Raw genomic sequence first — 23,919 nt, forward strand, 5'->3', positions numbered from 1 at the left:
TCTTAGGCCTGCTTCACTTGAAGACTAAAAAATGTTCTTGTCTGTGTGTTCAAAATGCCACAGGAGATATATTGGAATAAACTAATAGTCTTGCTGGCTTTTACCAATGGACGGAAATTTGGGGTCATGAGCAAAGATGGGACTTCTGGTAGTTTTGCTCAGCTGATCATCGATTCCAGGATTACTGTGCTCTGCTGATGGACTCCTTGTGGATTCCAGCAGGGCAGTACAAATATCTGCCAAATGTACAGCATAGGCTGGGAAATCAGACTGGTGAGCCTACCCAGGTTAACCTGGCATAAGTCCAGCAACCACATTGAATTCAGTTGAAAGGATGGCCGCAGAGAGAAACATCAGCACAAAGCGATTTCCTATTTTATGGATTTAATTGTGTCTATTTAAGTAAATTTTTTGTTCTGTTTACTAGTATCTTTGTGGATTCATTTTTAAAACTTAAGAATTTAAAATGTTTTACTTGTTTTTGAAAGTTCAATTCTTTGGAATGTTTCTGAGAGTCGCAGACATTTGCATGCATTTGATCTTGACAGCTTTGACAAGTAAATCCAGGGCTGAGCTTAAATGTCTCCCTAAGAAAATCCAGGGGCAGAGCCTACCAGCCTTACTTAGAAAGGCCTCTGCATTGCACTGAGTCTCACAAGTCAGCTAGTAGCTGGCTTCCCAGGAGTTGATTGTGCCTGTAAACTTGCTCCAGATAAGAGCCATCTACAAGGGTAAATGACAGGTGAACTTGCTCACCAGTCTGTACAAGGTCGAGGTCAATAAATTAATTGGCCCTTCAATTTCATCACTGGTTAAAATGAATTATCCACAAGAAAGTGAAATGCTAATCACTCTTATATGAAGTAACAATTCAAGAACATGCAAATTCATTATTGCTGTCATCACTTAACAGAACTTCCTATATGGAGGTTCTATGAATCAAAGTAGTAGTATAAATAGCAACAAATAACGTGTTGGAGGAACTCAGCGAGTCATGCAGCGTCTGTGGGAGGAAAGAAATTGTTGACATTTCGGGTCGAAACCCTGCATCAGGACTGAGATTCCAGCATCTGCAGTCTCTTGTGTCTTCCTGGTAGTATAAATATATTGATTTACATAAGATGGAGATATACATTGAGTATTTGTTTCATATTTTAGAATTTCATGCAAAATGAATTAATGGTTAAAAATTATAAGTATCTGATAGTTGTATATGAGCCTTTGAATTGGCCAATGAAATCTTAGGATTCATATATAATATTTATAATTGGAATCAATCTGTGGAAAAGCGCACACCATCTGACTGATATTAGTAAATGTACTGTGTGATTCACTTTTGATTGTGTGTTTTATGCTTGTACTCTTCTACATATACAGTATGTCCTGCAGTGGTTGGTGCTAAGAGATCACATAGCTGTAAATCTGCAGCAGGCTTTATTAATCTGAGCCACCCAGTAGGGAGTGTGAAAAAGCAGCAAAACGATGAATCAGTTTTCTCACCTCTCTGGAAAGTATCTTTGATTTTCCTGATGGCTGCTCGCTGTCATACAACTGAGATTGGGAACTGAGTAGATTGGAGATAATTGCTGCAAAGCTGGATCATATTCTGATACAATGCACTGTTCCTGTCACTTCATTCTGCCTTTACAAAAACCCTAGCTGGATGGTTGCTACGGTTCTACATTATTTTCCACAACAGTCCCAGTCCATATATCTGCCAATTCAATGCCTGGCAATTTTTTTTCAGCAACATGCAACTTAAAATCTCTTATTTTCAGAATGAGACATATTAACAACCATTTTTTGGTCATGTTGCATCAGTCTGGAAACTTGACATCTTACTTCAGGGCATTGAGTACTTTTCAACCTTTTGCTGCAATTTCTGATTGGGGCGTAAGGGATAGTGTGGTTCCTCATTTCTTGTTCCTTCAGTCAATTCTAGGAAAACTTGGAAAATGTTGTATAGGAGTGACCATTGCTGGGTGCTCCTGAAACACTATGGTCTTTCCAGCACAATGTCGGGCTGAGACAGCTGCAAGATTGAGTAAATAACCTACCTTCATCCTTAAGCAACACTGCTCCCCCAACTCCGCATTGCACTGATGAACCCAACACCCCTACATCCATGATCCCACTCCCTGTATTCCCCCCCAACTTTATGTGGCAATTCGCCCTATCTTCTCAAGGAATTATTGATGGGTAATAAATGCTTGTCTTGCCATGTCCCATTTAAAAAAAAGAATCATTATTCATCACATCAATCAAGACAACAACTAGCACTAATTTATTTACAGGATGACAGTGTTAATAGCATTTGGTGTCCATCCCAATTACCCACAAGAAGGTGGTGGTAAGCTGCCATGGACCTCTGCAGACCCTTCCTTCTAAGGTACTCCTTCAATGCTGTTAGGTAGGGAATTTCAGGGAAATGAAGGAAGGTGGTATACTTCCAAGTCAGGATGATGTACGGCCTTGAAGGAAAACCTATAGGTGGTGGTGTTCCAATGCGCCTGCTGCCCCTGTCCTTTCTGGTAGAGGTCACAGGTTTGGGAGGCACCATCTTCATATTCTGACTTTAATAAAATAAAATATACCAAAGCACTTGATGGCAGAGTTATCTGACAAAATCTGAGTAAGATGCATCAAATTATATCAAAGCTAAAGACAAAGAATAGATGTTAAGTCAACACCAGGGATAGCTCTGCTGAAAGAATCAGGGGATGGGGGCAGGATGGGGGTGTGAAATTCTGGCATTAGCTGAATGTACATGCACTAATGATGGAATTGTTCAAAACATGGATGCATAGTAGTCAAGAATCAAAGGAATGCACAGTTCCCAGAGGGTTCTATGTCTGAAGTACATCACAGAGGTAGAGTGGGTCAAGGCCTTGCAGTGCTTTGAATACTAAGAATTTTAAAATTGAGGTATTGCTGAACTGGGAATTACATCATGGGGGAGAATGGTCCCTTTAGAATGAAGAACTTAATGGACCTGATTAAGGGTCATGCCTCAGGGAATCTCAGCTATTAAAAATAAGTAGAATATTAGAAACTCTGATGTGGAAAAGGGCATTGTCAGAGCAAATGGAGAATGAGCATAATATATGGAAGTAAGATTAGATTGTTTTGTCCCTCATACCTGCTGTACCATTCAATGACCCTGGTTGACCCTTCAACTCAGCACTACCTTTGTGACTAAACATGTATGCCTTAATTCCCCTAATATCTTAAAAACTATGGATCTCCGTTGAATATATTCAGGAGCCAAACCTCCATAGCCCTTTTAAATTCCAAAGATTCTCATGGTGATAAGGTTCAATTTCATCTCAGCCTCAAAAGGCTGTCCCCTTATCCTTTTGATTCTGTCCCTGCTTCTTGACCCCTAGTTAAGGGAAACGTCATCCTTTATCTACCCTGTTGATTTGTGTACAAAAAAATATTGGTAACTTGGTTTATTATTGTCACATGTACTGAGGTACAGTGAAAACCTTATCTTGCATATCGTTCATACAGATCAATTCATTACATCAGTGCTAAGTCAAAGTCGAGTTTATTGTCATATGCACAAGTACATGTACGCACAGGTGCAATGAAAAACTTACTTGCAGCAGCATCACAAGCACGTAGCATCATATAAGTAGCATTCGCAAGAAAAACATAAATTAAACATGAATTATACACAATCTTTACAAGACAAAAAAAAATTAGAACAAAGAAAAAAAAAACAAAGTGCATTGAGATAGTTCAAGGTAAAACAACAGTGCAGAATAAAGCACTACAGTTACCGAGAAAGCACTGTGTAGGTAGACAATAAGGTGCAAGGTCATAACAAGATACATTGTGAGGTCAAGAATCCATCTTATCATACTAGGGAACCATTCAATGGTCTTATAACAGTGAGATAGAAGCTGTCCTTGAGCTTGGTGGTATGTGCTTTCAGGCTTTTGTATCTTCTGCCCGATAGGAGGGGAGAGAAGAGAGAATGAGCAGGGTGGGTGGGGTCTTTGATTATGCTGGCTACTCTACTGAGGCAGCAAGAAGTATAGACAAAGTCCATGGAGGGGAGGCTGTTTTCCATGATGCGCTGGGCTGTGTCCACAGTCTCTGCAGTTTCTTCTTGTTACGGGCAGAGCAGTTGCCATACCAAGCTGTGATGCATCCAGAGGGGATGCTTTCTATGGTGCGTTGATAAAAATTGGTGAGTGTCAAAGGGGACATGCCAAATTTCTTTAGCCTCCTGAGGAAGTAGAGGCACTGGTGAGCTTTCTTGGCCGTGGCGTCTACGTGGTTGGACCAGCACAGGCTATTGGTGATGTTCACTCCAAGGAACTTGAAGCTCTCAACTCTCTCAACCTCAGCACCATTGATGTAAACAGGAGCATGTGCACCGCCCTCCCTCCTGAAGTTAATGACCAGCTCTTTTGTTTTGCTGACATTGAGGGAAAGGTTATTGTCATGACATCATTTCATGAGGCTCTCTATCTCCTTCCTGTACTCCGACTCATTGTTATTTGAGATACAGCCCACTATGGCGATATCATCTGCAAACTTTGAAAGTTTCTGTGAGATCACCTTTCGTTCTACTAAACGCAAGGGAGCATAGACCCAGTCTACTTAACCTCTCTTTTTAGGAGTAACCCCCGCCAATCCCTCCCTCCCTCCCAACCACTCCCCCCCCCCCACCGCTATCTCGAGAATTAATCTGGTGAACCTTCCCTTTTATCATAAGCATATCCTTAGGGCATCCAGACCTGGAGACAATATACCTGTTGTAATGTATTTTCTACTCAATTTCACCTGAAGACCATTTACCTTTCTAATTGCTCTCATCCAAGTCCCTCTGATCCTATCAGAGCAATTGAGGCAAGTAACTGCTATGCATCTTATGACACACTACAGCCATATACGATGGCGATGGAAAGACTGAATGTTTAAAATGGTGGATGGGGTGCCAACCAAGCAGACTTCTTTCTCTTGCTTAAGGTGAGAGGGGAAAGATTTAAAAGGGACCTGAAGGGAAATCACAGAGGGTGCTGCGTATATGGAACCAGCTGCTATAGGAAGCTGTGGAGGAGGGTACAATTACAATGTTTAAAAGACGTTTGGACAGATACGTGGATAGAGCTTCTGAGGTGTTGGATGAGTACAGCTGCTACTGGTAAGTTGATCATACTTTTGAATTGTGACTTGCAGATGATGGGCAGGCTATAGGGTGTCGGGAGATGATCGCTTGCCTCAGGATACCCAGCCTGCTTTTGTCACCACTATATTTATGTGGTTTCCATTTCAGTTTCTGGTCTTGGTGACTCTGAGGATATCGGTGTTGACTCATGATCGGTAACACCATTGAAAGTAAAGAGAAGTGTTAAGACTCTGTCTTGTTGGACCTGGTCATTGTTTGGCACCTTTATTTAGTCTTGCTGCATGTCAACTTGGACTGGTTCACTTTTTGAAGAGTTTCAAATGGACTGAACATCGTGCTGTCATCAGCAAACATGATAAAAAGAGGGTCATTGTTGAAGCAGCTGACTATGGTTGAGCAGTGGACATTCGCCTGAGGAATTCCTGCATTGATGTCCTGGGCTGGGATGATTGTTGTCCAACAGCCATAATCATCTTCCTCTGTATGAAATGCCACTGTCAACAACAGCTTCCATTGGTTTGCTGACGATTCAGAGAAATAATTAGCCAGATTGGATTTGCCTGCTTTTTCTAAACAGAATATCTGCGGGAAAGTTTTGGTATTGTTAGGTAGATGCAAGTTTTATAACTGTACTGGAACAATTCATCTGGGTACGTGGCTAATTCTGGAGCACAAGTCTTCAGTGCTGCAGCCAGGATTGTCTGGTCCTTCAGCCTCCACTGCAGACACTGTATTCAGCCATTTCTTGATATCACATGGAGAGAATGCTTGAAGATTGGCTTTCTGTGACCATACATCTTGCAAGCTGAGATGTATTACTTTTGGCTGAAACTGCACACAAATCCACTCGCGTGCTGTACCCTGCCATTGTTGAGGGTCTAAGAATATCCCCATGTTGACATGGGGGTATTCTTAAGAATCTCAATGCTTCACTAGCTTTTTAATTGTCCAACATCATCCAAGAATAAAATTTAGTATGCCCACAATATTCAGTGCTTCAGTAACCACTACCTGAAATTCACCCATTCTGTCATCCATTTCCTCCTGTTATTCTCATTTTTTCATTTCGTGCTTGATTAGCTTTCTTCATTGCTGCATGATGTGTCATCCTTACCGCCCTTCCATTGTCCTCTTCAGCCTCAATGTCTTGTGTCTTGTGAGGACACGAAAACTTAATATTGTAAAATTGGCAGTTGTTGCCTGGAGCTGGGAATACATGAAAGTTGTTTGTTGTTTCAAACCATGTAACAATCTTAGCAATTTTAGAATTTCATTTAGATGCCAATTTTATTAGCAGCTGCAATATAGTTTAAAATATTGAAGAAAATGGTTCAAATAACATGTTGTCCAAATTAAATCTTGTTAATTCTGATTTTCCAGTTGAAAATGCTTTGCCATAATGTCAAACTTGGGAATTTTGAACCATTAAAAATCAACATAGTTTTTATCTGTGGGTTTTCTAATGTAATATCTCATGTAAATGTAGCTCTTATTCTCCTCAACCTTTCAAACAAAACTTAATAAGTTTTCAGATGATTTGCAATTCAATCAAATCAGAACATTGCAGCTGTACAGGCAGCTATAAAATATTTGACGACTGTCAGAGGAATGTATTTAGAGATATAATTTAAATGTCAAGTAGTTTAAAATGTAAAGCAGTGAAATTCACTTTGATGCAAACCTGAAAATTGTTAACTCGTCTCATGAAAAAAATTCAAGGTCCAAATTTTCTCTTATTTGTTGCTGTGAAACTTAGTTTGTGAATACATAGATTTCTCTTGTATACAACCATCTTTAAAGTTCCATGAAATGTCATAATGTAAATGGAAGAATGTTGTTTAGATTTCTTTGCATTAGAAATAAAATTAGAATTGGATTGTAATCATATCAGGATTTTAACAGCAAACCCTCTTCCTATTAGGACTAGAGAAGATGATGTATACTTTAAGGATGATTTGTATTAACTGGAGATGAAGTAATAAAGATAAAGCTGAGCTCTTCAGAATTTTAAAATATGTACTAAGAAAAGACTTTGGAACTCCATAAAATAGTAAATAGCATTGGCAAGATAAATCTGTACACTGAATTGAAATAAACCATTGCAGTGGGGCAAGGGAACCATAGGTTCAAACTGGACTTGTACAAACTTAAGTCTAAAGTCAGGCAATTCTTAATATCTAAACTTCCGAGAAGCATGAGAGATGAGAAGCCAGAATCCAGTTGAACCATAGAACACTACAGCACAGAAAACAGGCTGTTCAGCCCTTATGGTCTTTATTCCACTAGTCCCATTGACCTGCACCCAGTCCATAACCCTCCAGACCTCTCCCATCCATGTATCTATCCAATTTATTCTTAAAACTTAAGAGTGAGCCCGCAATTACCACGTCAGATGGCAGCTCGTTCCGCACTCCCACCACTCTCTGAGTGAAGAAGTTCCCCCTGATGTTTCCCCTAAATCTTTCCCCTTTCACCCTAAAGCCATGTCCTCTCGTACTTATCTCTCCTAATCTAGGTGGAAAGAGCCTAGTCGCATTTACTCTGTCTATACCCCTCATAAGTTTGTAAACCTCTACCAAATCTCCCCTCATTCTTCTATGCTCCAAGGAGTGTAAAGTCCTAACTTGTTCAATCTTTCCCTGTAACTCAATTCCTGAAGACCCAGCAACATTCTAGTAAATCTTCTCTGCACTCTTTCGATCTTACTGATATCCTTACTGTTGGATTCTGTACTTGGGTTAGGTTATTTCTGGTTGAATGAGCCAAGGTAAGTTCAATATCATTCCTTTCCTTCAATAATCTTCTAATGCATTTAAATAATACATTAACACTGCAGACAGACTTCTGCATATTTTAATGTCTATTCATGTATCCAGTCAGAAATTATCACAAAATTTCTCTTCCATATTGAAAAATCTATCCAGTTCCCTGTTTAAAGAATTTAACCTAATGATCTCTGTATGAAAAATTATTTTATTAGTAGATAATAGCATGCACAGAAAGAACACGCGAAACACTTTGCTTGATTAATAGCCCCTTTAACCTCATCGATCACCCAGGTTGTTCAAATCATTCATTCCTTTCTATTTTATCACCACTCTTAAATTTTGAAAGCTGAATCTTTTCAATTTTTACTCTTCATTTTGTCAAATAGTATTTTGTCATAGATCCTTTGGAATACATCAAAGGCCTGGAAGTTCAGAATTTGATACTGTCATGCCTATTTTCTATGTTCAGTGCCGTCAGTCTCTTTTTAAGTAATTTCAGCATTTTCCTCCTTTTGAAAGATGACTCACAGTACCACATTTAAATTCTGGACCAAATACCCTTGATCCAGGAAAACACTAGATGAGGCAGTGCTTGATTTAAATAATTCATCTGTTTTGGTGCTCATTTAGGTGAACATTAAAGAACAAGAAGTATCAAATTTACTTAATAGCTAAATCTTATTTATGTGTAATGATACAATGTTAGAAAAATTCTACGTTGCACTAGTATCATGCCTGACTCAAGGTTATTTTCTAAATCCACCCTTCATTTCCATACATCACTGCACACCTGTTTTAGTAAAAATCTCATTTTTTTTTCTTTCATATTTTAGCTGCACCTGTTGCTTTCCTAACCTCACAGGAAGTCAAGGTTTCATTCTCCACACCAGAGTTGGCTAACTGAGCCTTCACATTCTTCCTTTGAAAATAGCTTCATGTAGAACAGAAGAAAGAATGTTTCACCACTGCTCCCTGCCCAAGACTTAATGACCCGTGTCCCAAGGTTTTGAAAGAGGTGGCTTTGGAGAGAAGGGATGCATTGGTTGCCATCTTGCAAAACTCCATAGATCTTACGATGGTTCCCAGAGAATAGAAGGTAGCAAATGTAAGCATACTATAAAAGAAAGGAAGGAAAGAGAAAACAAGGTACTATAAACCAGTTAGCCTGACATAAGAGGTAGGAAAATGCTGAAATCTATTATTACGATAATGATAGCAGGGCATTTAGAAGATGATAAAATTGGGCAAATTGGATACAGATAATGGCAGGACCTTTAACAGCATTGATTTTCAGAGGGATCTTGTGGTCCAGGTCCATACCTCCCTGAAAGTGGCAATGGAAGTAGATAGAGTGATAAAGAAGGCATATGGCATTGCTAGGGGCATAGAGTATAAGAGCCAGGAAGTCATGTTGCAGTTGTATAAAACTTTGGGTAGGCCGCACTTGGAGTATTGCGTGCAGTTCTGGTCGCCCCCACTACAGGAAGGACGTGGAGAGTTAGAAAGGGTGCAGAAGAAGTTTGCCTGGATTAGAAGGTATTAGTTATCAGGAGAGGTTGGATTGTTTTCTCTGGAGCAACAAAGACTAAAGGGAGACCTGATGGAAGTTTACAAAATTATGAGAGGCATAGATAGGGTAGACTGCTAGAATCTTTTTCCCAGGGTGGAAATGTCAAGTCCTAGATGGCATAGCTTTAAGGTGAGGGGGGTGGGGGGGAACTTTAAAGGTGATGTGCAGGGCAAGTTTTTTTTTTACAGAGTGTGATAGGTGCCTGGAACACTCTGGCAGGGGTGGTAGTGGAAGCAGATACAATAGTGACTTTGAAGAGGCTTTTAGATAGAACATGAATATGCAGGGAATGGAGGGATATGGATCATGTGCAGGCAGAAGCGATCAGTTTAATTCAACATCTAGCTCGGCACAGACATCATGGACCAAAGGCCGTTTTCCTATGTTGTACTGTTCTATCAACGTGGATTTAAGAAAGAGAAAATCTGTTAGTTGTTTGAGGTTGTAACTATCATAATAAGTAAATAGATGCAGTTAAACTTCCAGATCTTCAATAAGGTCACTGGAGATTATTTAGCAAAATTAGAGTGCATGTAATTGGAGGTAATATATCCATGGATTGAGGATTGATTATCAAACAGAAAAGACAATAGGAATAAATTAGCTATTTCAGGTGGGAGGCTGTGATTAGTGGGTGCTTCAGAAATTGGTGCTGGGGCCTCAGCTGTTCACAAGCTTTACAAAATGCTGGAGGAGCTCAGCAGGTCAGGCAGCATCTATGCAGGGAAATGAACAGTCGACATTTTGGGTTGAGACAATTCTACCCTCTTCCTTTCCAGTCCTGATGAAGGGTCTTGGCCTGATACATTGACTGTTCATTTCCCTCCATAGATTTTGCCTGACCTGCTGAGTTTCTCCAGCATTTTGTGTGTGTTGCTCCAGATTTCCAGCATCTGCAGTCTCTCTTCTGTCTCTATTCACAATCTTTATCAATGATTTGGGTGAGAGACCAAGAGTAATATATCCAGGTTTGCTGATGATATAAATATGATGCACTGTTTGTTGAGTGGAGGATACACGGGCTTACAGGTGGGCTAAGTTGAATGTACTGTGGAAAAATGTGAGATTATCCACTTTGGTAGAAAAAAAGAAAGTTAAACTATCTTTTTAAATAGTAAAAGATTGAAGGGATTTATTGTCATAAGGACCTGAGGTCTTTGCACTGGAAACATTGCGAATTAACGTGCAGGTGTGGCAAGTAATTAGGAAAGCAAATAGTACACTGGCCTTTATTACAAGGGAATGTGAGTTGAAGAGTAGAGACATCTTACTGCCATTCTATTGGTCCTGGCCTGATCACACCTGGCACCTTATCTACAGGTCTGGTTACCCCTAACACAATAAGGATCTACTTCCAATAGTGTGTGTGCAATGAAGATTCACCAGATTGATTCTTTGGATGGGAGATTTGTCCTATGAGGAGAAATTAAGCAGGTTATTGTCCCTTGAGTTTTGAAGAATGAGAGATGAACTCATTGAAATGTCCAAAATTCTTACAAGGGCAGATGCAGGGAGGATGTTTCCCTGGCTGGAAAGTCTAGAATCAGGAGTTACAATCTGAAAATAAGGATTGGACAATTCACAACTGAGATGAGAAGAAATTTCTTCACCCAATATGTAATGAATCTTTGGACTTCTATACCCAAGAGCACTGTGGAGTCTCAGTTGCTGAGTATATTTAATAGAGATTGATGGATTTTTTTTAATTGAAGGGAATCAAGGGATATGAAGTTAATGAAAGGAAAAAGAGCTGTTCTCTTACCTCAGCGACAGATGTTATTGAATGGCAGAACAGGCACAAGGGGCCAAATAGTCTGCTCCTTCTTCTAATTCATATTCTGATTAGTACTGACTCCTTTGATTTCCAGCATTCTAGATAATGATACACAGTCAAATTTGAATGCATTCACCAGCTTATGGCCCACCTTCAGAAAGATTACCTCTGTAATGCAATTATCAATCATTATGTTTCTGAAAATAACAATTATGACTATATTACACAATGCAGAAAGAAAATTTTCTGACACCATTTGACTTTGTTTCATTCTTCAAGATATCTGTGCATTCAGAAGAACAATGTCTAAAACTATTTGCTATAAGAGTTTATTTTGCAGAGTTAATACCTAATCATTGAACTCATGCTCCTAGCTCTATTATTTTATCTCACAGCACAAAGGGCAAACTCAGGCCAGTTTTAATTTCTAACATCTTTAAGACTTGGCACTATTAGCCACCAAGAAGGCTGAGTGGCAATCTGTTCTTGATTCTCGTAGTGCCGTCTGAAGCAGTTCATTCAATAGTCTGTGAAACCTTAGGACAGTTTTTACAAATGCAGAGCTGAGCCACTCCAAGATCTTTCTCTTGAATAATCTAAATCAAAGTTCAGCCTTGTATCTTGTAATCACAGCTAATGTGATTTGTAGCAACATGCACACTCTCATTTATCTGCACTAAACAGCATTAGCTCGACAGCTGATGCTCTCCAGATCTCTTTGAATCATCTCCGAGTGTCATGCATTTTGACATCCCATGCCATTTAGTGTCAACAATGAACTTCAAAATTGTCCTCGTAACATCCAAATCAAGTACTGTGCCATTCCCTTTGAACTTGCATTAACAAATGTAAATTGCAAACCAGATTTCCATGTTGTAACTTGAGTATTTTGAAGTTCATAATTGCTTATCGCCCTCAGACCATTTCAGGATAACAGTCACCTAAGTAAACACACAGAGTGTGCTATGCATTTTGCCACGTAAACTACACACAGACATTTTCATATTGCAACCCATTCGGCCACTTCTCAGTCAGAACATGTCAACTAAAGCACTTTTATGCTAACTCCAGCAAAAACAGGAGAGAAAGCACAGAAAGACTGTGGAGAAAACAATTATAAACTTGTGTAAATAATCATGGTTATGAACTCCTTCATCCCCCTCTCCACATTCTACTTCAATGGTCCACGACCTGGCACAGTCAGAAAAATGGATAAGAAAGCTCTCCCCTCTATGTATTTCCTTATGACATCGGAGGCAATTCAGCCCACAAAGTCAATGCCAGCTCTCACAGAGGACATTTCTCTGTGCCAGCTGTGCCACATCAATATCTGCTTTATTTCTCTTTTCATTCATTTTTATTCATGTTTCAGGATGTGACCATAGCTTGTGAGACCAGCATTTATTGCCCCTGAAATGATTGTGGTGAGCCACTACCGTCCTTTTTGTGAAGATACTCTCCCAAAGCTGTTGGTATATTTCTGTGACTTTCAGGATAACCTGCACATGATGTTATCTCCTTGCACTTGCTGCCCTTGTTATCATTGATAGCAGAAATTGTGTTTTCAGGAGGTGCTTTCAGAGTGACCTGTGCAAGTTACTGCAGTATATTTTGTAGATGGACTGACGTCTAATTGTTATGTATGTTATGTATATTTCAATGCTGTAAGATAATACTGAATGGATGTGATTTTTTAAAAAAACTTTATACAGGATATAGAGTGAAAATGCTCAACACAACAGATGGGTTACACCTGAACTCCAAGGGGTCCAATATCCAGGCGGGAATGTTTAATATAGCTGTTGGGGAGGGTTTAAACTAATTTGGCAGGGGGAAGGAAACCAGGATGTTAGGATAGAGGAAGAGGTATATAGGAATCAGCCCAAGACAGTGTGCAGTGAAGATGGAAAGAAGGACAGGCAGGTGAAAAGACAGGATAATTTGCTGAACAATAGAAATACAGCAAAATCGGCAGCAGATACTGGTCTAAATGTACTATATTTAAATGCACATAGCATTAGAAGTAAGATGGATGACCTAGTGGCACAGCTACAGATTAAAAAATATGACATTGTGGCAATAACTGAGTCAAGGCTTAAGGAAGGCTGTGAGTGGGAACTAAATGTCCAGGGGTACACAGTGTATAGGAAAGATAGACAGGTAAGTAGAGGGGGTGGTGTGGCCCTGATGGTTAGCAATGATATAAAATCAATGGAGAGAAGGGACATAGGGTCAGAAGAAGTGGAATCCTTATGGGTGGAGCTAAGAAATGGGAAGGGTAAAAGGACAATAATAGCAGTGATATATAGGCCCCCTAACAGCAGCTGGGATGTGGACTATAAGTTACAGCTAGAAATAGAAAAAGCATGTCAGAGAGACAACGTCAAGATAATTATGGGGATTTTAACATGAAGGTGGATTGGGAAAGCCAGGAAGGCAGTGGATCTCACGAGAGCAAGTTTGTGGAGTGTGTACGGGATGGCTTTTTGGAGCCCACCAGCGGATCAGCTGTTTTTGATTGGGTGCTGTGTAACAAACCGGAGGTGATTAGGGAACTAAAGGTAAAGGAGCCATTAAGAACTAGCGATCACAATATGATTGAGTTCAGTTTCAAATTTGAAAAGGAGAAGCTGATATCAGATGTGTCAATATTTCAGTGGAACAAAGGAAATTACAGTGGCATGAGAGAGGAACTGGCCCAAATTGATTGGAAAAGTAAGCTAGTTGAAGGACGGCAGAGCAGAAATGGATGGAATTTCTACAAGAGATAAGGAAAATGCAGGATAGATATATTCCAAGAAAAAAGGTTATGAATGGAAAAATGGCACAAATGTGGATAACGAGAGAGGTGAAGGCTAAAATAAAAGCAAAAGGGAGGGCATACAAGGAAGCAAAAATTAGTGGGAAAACAGAAGACTGGGAAACTTCTAAAAACTGAAAGAAACTAAGAAGGACATTAGGAAGGAAAAGATGAATTATGAAAGGAAGTTGGCAGATAACATTCAAAAAGATACCAAGAGTTTTTTTTAAATATATGAAGAGTAAAAGAGAGACACGGGTTGATATAGGACCAATTGAAAACGGTGCGGGACAGATTATAATGGATAACAGAGAGATGGCAGAGGAACTAAATGAGTATTTTGTATCAGTCTTCACTGTGGAGGACATCAGCAATATACCAGACAGTCAGGGGTCTCAGGGGATAGAAATGAATTCAGTTAAGATTACTAGAGAGAAGGTGCTCGGGAAGCTAAATGGACTAAAGACAGATAAGTCTCCCGGACCGGATGACATGCATCCCCAGGTTCTGAAGGAGGTGGCTTCAGAGATTGCAGAGACATTAGTGATAATTTTCCAGGAATCAATAGACTTCAGCATGGCTCTGAAGGACTGGAAAGTCGCAAATATAGTTCAGCTGTATAAGAAGGGTGGGAGGCAGCATAAAGGAAATTACAGACCTATTATTCTGACATCGGTGGTGGGAAAGTTATTGGAATCGATCCTCAAGGATGAGGTTATGGAATACCTAGAGGTGCAAAGCAAGATAGGCCCAAGCCAGCATGGTTTCGTGAAGGGAAGATCCTGCCTGACCAACCTATTGGAGCTTTTTGAGGAAATCTCAGGTAGGGTGGATAAGGGAGAGGCTGTGGATGTTGCGTATTTGGACTTTCAAAAGACCTTCGACAAGGTGCTGCACAAGAGGCTGATTAAAAAGATGAGAGCTCATGGAATTACAGGTAGGATATTGGAATGGGTGGAGCATTGGCTGGTTGGCAGAAAGCAAAGGGTGGGAATAAAGGGATCCTGTTCTGGTTGGCTACTGGTTACTAGTGGTGTTCCACAGGGGTCGGTGTTGGGGCCACTTCTTTTTACTTTATACATTAGTGATTTAGGTTATGGAGTAAATGGTTTTGTGGCTAAGTTTGCAGATGACACCAAGATAGGTGGAGGATTAGGGAGTATTCAAGAAATAGGAAGGTTGCAGAAAGACTTAGATAGTTTAGGAGAATGGGCAAAGAAATGGCAGATGAGATTCAACGTTGAGAAATGTGCCGTTGTACACTTTGGAAAAAGAAATAAATGGGCAGATTATTATCTAGATGGGGAGAAAATTCAAAGTACAGAAGTACAAAGGGACTTGGGGGTACTCGTGCAGGATACCCTAAAGGTTAACCACCAGGTCAGATCGGCGGTAAAGAAAGCGAATGCTATGTTAGCATTCATTTCGAGAGGTATAAAGTATAAAAGTAAGGATGTGTTGATGAGGCTCTATGGGGCACTGGTGAGGCCTCATCTGGAGTAGTGTGTGCAGTTTTGGGCCCCTTGTCTCAGGAAGGATGTACTGATGTTGGAGAGGGTTCAGAAAAGATTTATGAGGATGATTCCCGGAATGAAAGGCCTTACTTATGATGAGCGTTTGTCGGCTCTTGGACTGTATTCATTGGAGTACAGAAGAATGAGAGGGGACCTCATAGAAACATTTAGAATGTTGAAAGGACTGGACAGAGTAGATGTAGTTAAGCTGTTTCCCTTGGTGGGTGAGTCCAGGACCAGAGGGCACAATCTTAGAATTAGAGGGTACCAGTTTAAAACAGAAATGAGGAGAAATTTCTTTAGCCAGAGGGTAGTGAAATTATGGAATTCTTTGCCACATACAGCTGTGGAGGCCCAACCATTGGGGGCATTTAAGGAGGAGATTGATAGTTATCTAATTAGTCATGGTATCAAGGGATATGGGGATAAGGCCAGAAATTGGGGCTAGAGAGAAATAGTATTAGCTTAGCTCATGGAGCAGACTCGATGGGCCGAATGGCCTACTTCTGCTCCTTTGTCTTGTGATCTTGTGACTACAATTTTATGTTGTGTTGGTCTCTGCATGAGAAAGGTAGAGACCAACACAAACAGACATTTATTTGACCAAAAAGGGCAATTTTACTCTGTATGACAAAATTCTTTCTTAACCAATTACGTGTGACAGAATTATAGAATATGTAGCTCTAATAATAGCTGTTATAATGCATTCTGCATTTCAGCTTGATAATCTTCTGCTTTGCTTTGATTTCTCCTGAAGTTTTACCAAAAGTTTGCAAGTGGTAAGGTGATTGACACACTACATAATTTGCACATTCAGTCCAGATTACGAATAGAGAATTTTGTAACCAACCCAGATGGACTTTTGTTATGTCTAGCTCCATTTTGTTAAGGTACGCACTATATACTTAACTGGAGAAGTAATAGATGGCTGAGAAATTGATTCACAAGTCTACCTGGTGCTTTCTTTTGCCTGCTTTTGTAACTAGACCCTCCAAAGCTTTTCCACCATCTCAAGATACCTCAATAGTGTGATGGAATAATCTTCATTGTTGGGATGAGTGGAGTTCCAATAACACTCAAGCTCAACGCAATCCAGGATAAAGCAACCTGCCTGATTGGTACTCCATCCAATGTCCTAAATAATTTCTTCCCCATCATGTGTATTGTGACCTCAGGCTGTGCACAACCATAAAATGCATTGCAATTACTTGCCTCGACTCTCTAATAGCACTTCCCTAACCACGATCTCAACCATCTTGGAAAAGGATAGCAAGTTCGCATCCAAGCTATGCACTAACAATATTCCTTATCATACCTGAGTGCTGGAACCCCATGTTCAAATGCACTGTGGATGTAGCTTCACTACACAGACTAAAGGTCTTCTTGAAGGTAGCTTCTAACCACTTTCTCAAGGACTGAGCAAAAAATGTTGGCATTACTGGTGATGTCCACATCCTGTCAATAAATATATAATGAAGAAATCCATGTTGTCAATGCCTGTTTTATATCTTGGAATTTTACTAACAAGTTTAGAAGCATTCATTTTTGATTAGGTGAATGCACATCAACCTTATTACCATTATCATTCCAGTAGGCTCCCTCACCAAATAAGTCAGTCAGAGAAGTCCAATAAGATTTTTGTTTCATCCATGCTTCCTTCATTAGCAACTAACATTTGAAATTAATTTTGTCCCAGAATATTTCCCTAAAAGTATTCCCTCCATTAATGAGAGACAGACTTGATCCTTTCATTAATGAGTTTACCCCTTTCCTGTTTTTTTGAACAGGCTGTAACATTTGCCATCCTCCATTATTCTGACACTACATCCATGCCCCAGGAAACTTGTAGGATTTTGATCCAGGCTCTGCATTATCCACACTTCACTCAGTAACCATCCAGACCGATTCAACTGGCTATTTTGAGAACAGACGTTCTTTAACATATGTATTTCTTAACTATTTATCTTTAAATATCATTGCATCACTACTTTGGGTCTTCAGTGAAGATCGAGATATGGTACTTGTAGCTTTTCTCAGAACCATCCTGTGGGTTTGACAAAGATTATTGACACTGGGAATGTTTACAAATGTTCATGATATGTCGTTGCAATAAAAATCAGATTTAAGTTCTCCCCACATGTAAACCTCATTGTTTTGGTAGTATACAACTTAAAGTAGTTGTTATATTAATACACATCAAATCATTATTCAATATTTTACTTCTGTTAAAATTTTACACTATAGTCTTGGAAACTTAAGAAAGAACAAATCATTATTTTGGAAAGAACTAAATGGCTTTGTACTTGTAAATTTATTGGAAAGAATGTAAATTTTAGTCACAGTACATGTAGGGTTTACTCTTTTGCCCTGGGGTACATCTTGTAAAGGGAAAATTAAGTGTCTGTTCAAGTAGAAGGCTGCTGCCGAGAATACTGATCCACACTTTTAGTCGTTTAGTTGCCGATCATTCTGCTTAATTTGCCTCTGGTCAGCATCAAGCATTGTGGATTCCCCAGATAGTTACCTTTAAAGATTGTTTTAAATCTCACTTTCTGCTTTAATTCTCCTCAGAGTGTGTTTCATTGACGTTGATCCTGATTGTAAACTAAAGCTATGTGCATCAATGAATGTTGTCTTCAGCAATGTCTTCTGTGTGGAGGTCATTGTATTGTTTTAACTATAAAAGAAAGACTCAACAAGATTTCTGCCTCTTTTTAAGATAAGCTTTAGTACAATAATTGTTAGTTTGTGACACCTGTGGTGTATAGTTGTATTGCATTCTGTATCAGTGCGAACAACTTCTGCTTTGATCCACTGCTAAGCACGCAAGGAGTGATTTTAATCACAACTACTGTCCACTGGAAAAGGATGGGCAGTTAAAATAGAGTGATTGATTCATCCACCCTGTTCTTGAAAACTTAATTTTAAAGAATGTGGATACTGAGATGAGTTCAGTGGAATTTTTAACATGAATTTCTTTTCTTTAGGTGCCCTGGATCAGACAGGAATTGCACTGAAAAGTCTGTTTTGTGTAAACTCAGTGGATGAACCAGGAGAGGTATGTGGCCCCCTCGTCATCTGTTCGATCCTACTAATTTTGCAATCATAGTTCAAAGCACATTTACCCTCATGTATGAAGTGTTGGGAAGTACATCTCTAGCTGTCAGGAGCAGACTTCATCTGTGAGTCTTTGAAAAGGCTGTGTTCTTCGCACCATTGGTGAAAATGATTTCCATTATAACATGAGCTTTGGCCAAAGTCTTGTGGCTCCCCTCATGTTGTAAGCTCTGCTCCAAATTTTCTTGTGCTTTCCTCCTCATTTAACAAGATTATAATACATACAATAGACCTTTGCTGTCACTTTGCCATTTCATGATGAAACCTTTTCAAGTGATAAAATGAATAATCACTACATATTTTAATATATTTTTGTTGTAACTTATACCAGTTCAAAGAAAATGATTGCGCATGACTGATTCTCAGCAAATCTACAGAAAAATGCTTTTATATCTTATTCAATTCATAGGATAAGTGATATTAACTGACAGCTTTACTGCCAACCCATAATTTACTGCAAACTTGTTTCACTTTGGCACACTGGAATTCTCAATGGAATTGTGGATGTTTACTGATGTAATATTGCAACCTTGAACCTCTTAGCATTTTAACATCTCCAAATTCTTCAAAGTCAATTATTAAGTTTGTAGTCACAGTAAAACATTCATGTAAAAGATACTGGCCAGAAATTGTAATGCACCTATGAAGTATATGTCTATAGATCCTTTTAGGTGGCAACGCAGATAGATAATGTGGTTAGAAAGGTATATGGGACACTGGCCTTTGTTAGTTAGGCATTGAATACAGAAGTAGGGACGTTATGCTCCAACTTTATATAACTTTGATCAGACCTCACCTGGAGTACTGCATGCATTTCTGGTCCCCAAGGTATAGGAAGGAAGCAATAACATAGGAGAAGGTACAGAGGAGATTCTCCAGGTGCCCATGAATTGCTTAGGCATGGAGGGCCATGGACCAAGTGCTGGGTGATAGGATTAATACGGAAGGGTGCCCACTGGTCAGTGTAGATGAGTTGGACCGACTGCCTGTTTCCATACTGTATGATTCTACGAAAAGGTGCCTCACACGGTGCTCTGCAGACAACCCACCCTAATTTTGTGTGAGGCCTCAGGCTCAGATGTGCTCCCAGCCACAGTTCCAAGGTGTTGTGTGCAGTAGTATTAGCCTCAAATAATGGAACTTCACGATTTCCTGCCGTTGTGCGTCGTGCAAAGAGTGAGTTGGGGTAAGACGATCTTGGGTGGTGGAGGAGGTGCAAAGGTAAAAGAAGAGTGAATTGCATAATGTGGGAGTGGATCCTGGTGTGAAGATGGAGGGGAGAGTTTCAAATGTGGAGTTGTTTGGGGGTTGTGGGGTGGATGTTTGAGTAGCAAGAGTTATTCAGAAGGATGATGAGAAGCATTTCAGTCAGGGGAAGCATTCAGATTAGGAGTCAGCAGTTTGGAGAAGTGATCAGATGGAGTCGAGAGAAGATGGGGGGTAATTGAGAAGATGAGTAGAAGGGCTTTAGTGTGGAGATGATCTGAGTGGGGTTGGTGCCATTGGGGAGATGAATGAAGATGGTCAGGCTGATTACTGGAAGGAGTGAACCAATCTGGGGAGAGGATTAGCTAGGGCCTTGTTGCAGGTATTATCAGGAGCCTGAGGACACCAGCACCAAGAGGAGTGCATGAGGACAATCAGTAATTAATGAACTTTAAAATGGCACCTACCTTGTGCCGACACACACAGACAGGGTGGTGAAGAAGGGTTTGGCATGCTTGCCTTCATTGGTAAGGGCATTAGGTACAAGAGCTGGGACATCATGTTGCAGCTGTACAAGATGTTGGTGTGATTGTACTTGGAGTGTTGTGTGCAGTTCTGCTCACCTAGCGATAGTAAGGATGTTATTGTTGGAAAGGGTGCAGAGAAGATTTACAAGGACGTTACTAGGACTGGAGGGCTTGAGTTATAAGGAGAGACTTGATAGGCTAGGGCTTTTTTTCCCCTAGAGTGTAGGAAGCTGAGGGATGACCTTATAGATGTATATAAAATCATAGGGTGAATGGTCACAGTCTTTTTCCCCAGAGAAAAGGAGTCCAAAACTAGAGGACAAAGGTTTAAGGTTACAGGGAAAGATTTAAAGGGGAACTGAGGCTCAACTTCTTCACCCAGAGGGAGGTGGGTATATGGAATGAGCTGCCAGAGAAAGTGGGAGAGGCAGGTACAATTACAACATTTAAAAGACATTTAGACAGGTGCATAGGAAAGGTTTAGAGGGATATGGGACTAGCTCAGCTAGGCAATTTGGTTGATAAGGACAAGTTGGGTCAAAGTGCCTGTTTCTGTGCTATATAACTCCATAACTATAACACTAAGAGTGGTTCTTACCTCATCTTAATGAGAACTGTTGAAACATAAAACATAAGGAAGATAGTCATCCAAACATGTTTTTTTTCCATATGAAACTATGAATTCTATATTCCAATCAGTTTTGAAAATCTAAAGGTAACTCTTCAGAATGAAGAAAAAAATTGGTGTACGAGGTAGTTTGGGTCAACACAGCCCAGCTTTTACTCCAGTAACAAGCTTTTCGATGCACTATGGATGAATAACATTGTTTTTTCACAAATAAAGTGGTAAAATTGATGGGATTTGAGGAACAAGAAGGCTGCTGTTGAGAGGTTGAGATGCTGAAATCACAGATTAATATGTTTCTAGTGAATAAAGTGTGACTTTCACATTGAATGATGTTGCTCTAAAGTCTTCCTTTAACATGAAGGAATATGGTAAGCAAACTTGAAAATACTGTGAATTAATGTCTTGATAAAATTATGCTGCTTTCCATTGCATGAAGGCAGTTGGTGAGTGACAAGTGAAAAGCTCCGTTCACTCCTCCTCATACAGTGTGCCGTGCTTTTATTATGTAATAAATCTCCTGTGCTGCTATATTTGTACCATATCTGTCATCTTTCATAAATTGTAGCTGAACAGCTAACAGATCCTATTGTGACACCCTGTCACAGTGTGATATAACCTCCAGTGACGTGAATCGTCAGCAACTGCATCACCACTAAGTACTACTGCTTTTTTGGGCACAGTAGAAGATCATTATTATGAAATAATATTTAAAATTATGATTGGTAGGTGGAGGACAAAGAGAAATTTAACTGTTACAGGAAATCATCTTTTGACTGAAAATATTGCAGCTAATTTTAAGGCAGATGCAAGGCTTCACCCTTGATGGTGCTACAAGAGATGTATAACCTGCATTATCCTCTTTCTATCAAAGAATCAGGCAATGTCAGAGCACAGAAAGTCGAAACGTGTACGAATATCTATAGTGGTAAGTGAGGAAATGACATGCGGTCAGACCATTTTCATCAATATGTAACCGCATTGTCCAATCAAAATTAATACAGATTTCTTTTATTTTGCTCAGAGCATCATGCAAATTCATTTAAATTTTATCCTATGAGCTCAAAAGGGAGATAACTAGACACAGCTGTGCTATTGAGCAGAAATATTGGGACATTATCATCTGATGGGACTAGAGGCTTTATAGAGTTAATGCTATACAATGGAGAATTTGTTTCACCTGCAGAACTTGTTATAATTTGTGACTGTAATTCTTCAAAAAAAAGTATAATGTATTCATATACTTTCAATGAAGATGACTGATGTGTTTACTAAAAGTCTGCCTGAACATTGAATGTCCTCAGAATGTTTAAACTATTTCCATGAAGTTCAATGCAAATGTGCTTAATTTTGGGAAACTTAAATGAACTATAGTTACCCTTCTTAAAATAAACTTTTTTGCATAAAATCTAGTACTTGTTAGAGGAAAATGTCATACTTTCCGAAATCTAACAAAGAAAACTATGAATGCTGCAAAACACAGTGCCTGAGAGTGTCGATTAACCACGATCTCCAACTGTTACAGTGGTTATAGATTATCACTGTATCTTTGAAATTGGTCATCAGGCTGCTAATCCACATCAGCCCAGTGATAATGGTATGTTATGCATTGCAACAACCATCAACCAGGTTAGCCAGCCCATCTGAGGGGTCCTAATTGAATGGAATATTTGTGTCTACTGTAAAAGAATTCTCTTTAGAGCTCATAGGATAGCCTTTTCAATAAATACTTACATGAAAATCATTTCCATTCTGAAAGAGGTACTTGCTATAGTACTGCAACAATATTTTGTCAAGAGGAGCGATGCTGTTCAGCCCTGTAAGACTATCAAAAATAATTATCTTTTGGCTGAACTCAGGCTGTGGCAGCATCAGCACTGAGATAACTGCTGTCATCAGTAGAGCCACCTTTGAAATGCTGATGCTTCCACCTCAAATGAGCAAACAACCAATCAATGTTGAACAAATCCATTCAATTCAAAGGATGACCAGTTTTGACAATAGCTGATTTGTACTTGATTTTTTTATTTCTAAATCATATATTTACATAGTTACTAACCTGTTTTGATTCCATTTGGCTTTGATGAAAGAAATCATTCAGAATTCACGTATTCTGCATATTGACGAACTGTTGGTGCTCTTTCTTGTTGTATTGCTTTCCAGCCACCATCTCCAACCACCATGCTTTGCCATGTGGCATGGGAACAGAATTGTCTGGTTTGTTGATGCTGCCATTCTTTGATAGACCACTGAGTGTATTTCATGGCAATGAGATTTGTCCATTTTATCTTGCTGCATTTCACCACTTACTGTGAACTACTTCAATGCTGCACAATGCTCCAAGTAGTTAACTACTAACAGTTGGCAGAGTTTGACTGTATTATCAGAGTTGAGTTTTGATCTCAGCTGCAATGGTTTGGTGTCATTGTGGTTATGTTTCTGGGCACTAGCCCTTGTCTGGTCTGTGGCTTCGTGTATGGGGCTGATGAATATCAAGAAGATGGAAATAAAACAGAAAATACTAGAACTACAATTTACATTTCAGGTCAACTACTTTTCATTGGCACTGACAAGTTGGAGCAAAAGCAAGTTTTAAAATGCAAAGAAAAGTTGGGGATGGAGGAGGGAATAGAAGGGAAGGCCTCTGATATGGTAAAGGACAGGAGAGATTAAATAACTGAAGAGTGATGGGGGTTGAGAAAGACATTAGTGAATAACATGAAAGGTAGTGTTGAATCTATATTGAATGATGGCTGTAATGCTATTAGAAACTACTTACTCATATGAAAAGGGTTTTGGTGAGATCAGAAATATGATATATTTCTGATAACATATCATTGATGAGATGATATCAGAAATGGAGAAATTATATATC

At 39.5% G+C, this 23,919-nt stretch overlaps 1 protein-coding gene across 2 annotated transcripts in view; it reads left to right on the plus strand.

Moving 5' to 3' along the window:
• clcn2c (chloride channel 2c) overlaps window positions 1-23,919 on the plus strand; it is a 456,139-nt gene that overhangs the window by 384,328 nt on the left and 47,892 nt on the right. For both annotated transcript variants that reach the window (XM_052017638.1, XM_052017637.1), the window contains exons 19-20: window positions 18,557-18,627; window positions 21,919-21,972. In XM_052017638.1, coding sequence (XP_051873598.1) covers window positions 18,557-18,627; window positions 21,919-21,972 — 125 coding nt within the window. The remainder of the gene's footprint in view (window positions 1-18,556; window positions 18,628-21,918; window positions 21,973-23,919) is intronic.

The sequence above is a fragment of the Pristis pectinata genome, chromosome 6 (assembly GCF_009764475.1).
Source record: "Pristis pectinata isolate sPriPec2 chromosome 6, sPriPec2.1.pri, whole genome shotgun sequence".
NCBI classification, from domain to species: domain Eukaryota; kingdom Metazoa; phylum Chordata; class Chondrichthyes; order Rhinopristiformes; family Pristidae; genus Pristis; species Pristis pectinata.